This window comes from Adiantum capillus-veneris, chromosome 3, assembly GCF_014529385.1.
Source record: "Adiantum capillus-veneris isolate H3 chromosome 3, ASM1452938v2, whole genome shotgun sequence".
NCBI classification, from domain to species: Eukaryota; Viridiplantae; Streptophyta; class Polypodiopsida; order Polypodiales; family Pteridaceae; genus Adiantum; species Adiantum capillus-veneris.
In genome coordinates this window covers 109,723,544-109,726,305 of record NC_140933.1, presented here as the reverse complement: position 1 = coordinate 109,726,305, position 2,762 = coordinate 109,723,544, and the positions used below count along the sequence as shown (strand labels likewise).

Below are 2,762 nucleotides of genomic sequence, written 5' to 3'. Positions count from 1 at the left end.
TTACCGCATGAGCCTGAAAAATTATGGATTCTCACGAGTTAAGAACATGACATCATGTTCTTAAGAACATGACATCATGTTCGTCGTCAAGTACTGGAAAGCTAAACCAGAAGTGCCACTTGAAAGAACATTGTTGTTCTTAAGAATAAAGTTGATTTGGGGGCCCGGGAGGGGGGAGGGGGCGGTATGTGAAGACACAATAGTCCTGCAAGGGATGGCATGGGAGACCCTAACCAAGGGAGTGCATGGAAGGAGTGTAGGAGATTATGGTGGGTAGAGTTGTGTAGCATTCATTGGTAATACATGTGATTACAGAGAGTTTAATTAAGAGGTTAACTCAATGCACAATAGATTAGATTAATGTAGACACACACACAAATTAGATTAATAGCTACTGTGCTATTACAAACAAATATGTTGGGCAAGGAGGTTGACCAAGTCACCAAGGTCTCAAAGACTCAAGGATTCGACAAAATGATGAAGGTCTGAGGTACTTGAACCCTGTTCCCCGCTAATTATTGCTCGTCGCGCACCATCGCGAAGCAAGAGGGCAGTCTCCCGAAGCTTGGCATCGCTCATTACAGTACAGGCTTTGCTCTCTACAATGGAGCGAGTGAGAAGCCCCTCTCCGTGGCGCTCCAGAGCCAGGCCATTGCCCCACAAATCCTGGATACATCGGCAATTCAGCATTTGGTCGGCAAAGTACGGGAAGCCAAGCAGGGGCTTGCCTTGGGAGACGCCCTCCAAGGTGGAGTTCCAGCCGGCGTGGGTGAAGAAAGCGCCAACGGATGGGTGGGCCAGAACGTGAAGCTGGGGGGCCCAATCGATGATGTGCACGCGCCCTTGAGTGCGTTCCTGGAAGCCAGGAGGAAGGGACACGCGACCTCCATCTTCAAGGATGCCGGGCCGCAGGACCCACAGCACTGGATAACCCGTGGCCTCAAGGCCGAGTGCGAATTCCTGCAACTCCTCGTCAGTGAGCAAAGCGATGCTGCCGAAGGAGACATACAATACAGAGCACTCCTTCTGGGCGTCCAGCCACTCCAGGCACGAGTAATCCTCCCCCCAGAACCCTGGTATCTTGTTGAAACCGTTGTTGCTCAATTTCTTGCCGCTGAAGAAGTCTAGCGGGAGAACCGGCCCTATGGTGTAGATCCTGCACCCCGTCATCTGCTGCCGTAATGTTTCCAGGGCCCCGCCTTCCATTGCCGCGAAGGAGTTCATAAGCACGCAGTGCGCCTCCTCCAGCCGTGTGAACGGTTTCGTAACAAAGTTGAACATGAAGTCGGGCTCCTTATAGGCCTGTAGGAAGCCCGGCAAGTCCTTGAAGCGGAGGGGCGGGGCACCAGCGATGCTTTCGATCAGCTTTCCTTCCTCCAATTCTGTTTACCATGATTGCAGCGGACATTTGATTAAGTTCATGAATACTGTGTGTGTGTGTGTACGCAGAGAGAGAGAGAGAGAGAGAGAGAGAGAGAGAGAGAGAGAGAGAGAGAGAGAGAGAGAGAGAGAAGCTCTCATCGTCGTAGAAACAATCCCAAAGATCTATCCGACGTGGTTTGAACTCAGGACGTGCTGCTGTAGAGCGACACAGAGAGAGAGGGAGGGAGGGAGGGAGGGAGGGAGGGGCCTATGTAGCAACACTGCAGCACACAGACAGTAACAGTAATTAGAGAAAAATTACCAGATGGAAATAAGCCTCTTGCCGCGGCCACATGAGCAGCAAAGCAGGAAGCAGACTGAGTCCAGAAAGCAACACAGGGGATTCCCAGCTTATTAGCGGCATCTTGAGTATGACCCACAAAGATGTCCGCAATGATGCAGGTGGGCCGTGGGCGAAGCTCTGTCAGCAGCCTCTCAAAAGCAGGGGCACTGTAAACAACCCCGGCAGAGAGCTCCGGCACATTGCTAGTACAGCTAGCCTCTACAGGGATGCCGTCTGGCACGCTCACAAACTTGATGTCTAGCTCGGCAACAGATGTGGGATCCGACGGCTGCGCTTGCTCGACAAGGGCTTCTTTGTGAAGGGACTTGAGGAGGAGTCTGTGGGTGTAGTCCAGATTAACGAAAGTGATGGAGAAGCCGTATTGGGCGGCCAGCGTTCGAGAGAGGTGAAGGAGGGGGTTGATGTGGCCTTGGCCTGGCCACGGCACCACCACAGCGTGCTGCTTTGTGGGCGACAATCCATGGCTATGCAGAAGGGCTCCGCCTTCCGCAGGCATCATCGGAGCGGGCGCTGTACAGCCCAACTAGATGCTTTGCAGTATTCTGCTGTGGTTAGTACCTAGGAGGCTTCAGTAAGAGCGGAGTCCCCATATCACTTTAAAGTGTGGTCTCGACTCTCCCCCACAGAAATCGTGCTTTGACATCCTCGCCTCACATGATCGAAGGGCATATTTTCATTCGGTCCTCCTTCTGACATTGTTTACACTTTGCTCTATTCCACAATTGCATTAGAGGGAATCTTCGCAGATTCCACCAAGGTAATCGTTCCAAAACTTCTCATGTAGCAGGCGGGATCGAGCTCTCACGGATCTCAGCTAAGCCACTTCAGCATGCAAGCTTGGGTGCTAGGTGTATGAGACCTCAAGTTGTTTAAAAAAAAAAAATACCACATATGCTCATTCCTAGCACGTTCACGTCGCCGATTTGCCCCCTCAAACCGATCCTATTGCATCCCCTACCTTGTCCGCTACTGATCCTACTGCGTCCCTTGCTTGCTTGGCAAGCTAGCTGGCTCTTTTGTCCCTTGCTCGTCTCCA

The 2,762-nt window shown here is 52.0% G+C and overlaps 1 protein-coding gene across 1 annotated transcript; it reads right to left on the bottom strand.

Moving 5' to 3' along the window:
* Positions 1–306: 306 nt before the first annotated feature.
* LOC147461474 (7-deoxyloganetin glucosyltransferase-like) lies at positions 307–2,355 on the bottom strand. The gene is made up of 2 exons (XM_086509032.1): positions 1,685–2,355; positions 307–1,382 (listed from the first exon to the last, which is right to left on the bottom strand). The coding sequence occupies exons 1-2, from the start codon at positions 2,223–2,225 to the stop codon at positions 451–453; spliced, it is 1,473 nt and encodes a 490-aa protein (XP_086365158.1). The 5' UTR covers positions 2,226–2,355; the 3' UTR covers positions 307–450.
* Between the last annotated feature and the right edge of the window lie 407 nt (positions 2,356–2,762).

Bases quoted from the DNA above. Each gene is read 5' to 3' on its own strand.
- LOC147461474 (XM_086509032.1), bottom strand. From the start codon at position 2,225: ATGATGCCTGCGGAAGGCGGAGCCCTTCTGCATAGCCATGGATTGTCG. The intron at 1,383-1,684 runs GTAATTTTTCTC...CATGGTAAACAG, and splicing joins AAGAGGCTTATTTCCATCTG to AATTGGAGGAAGGAAAGCTG.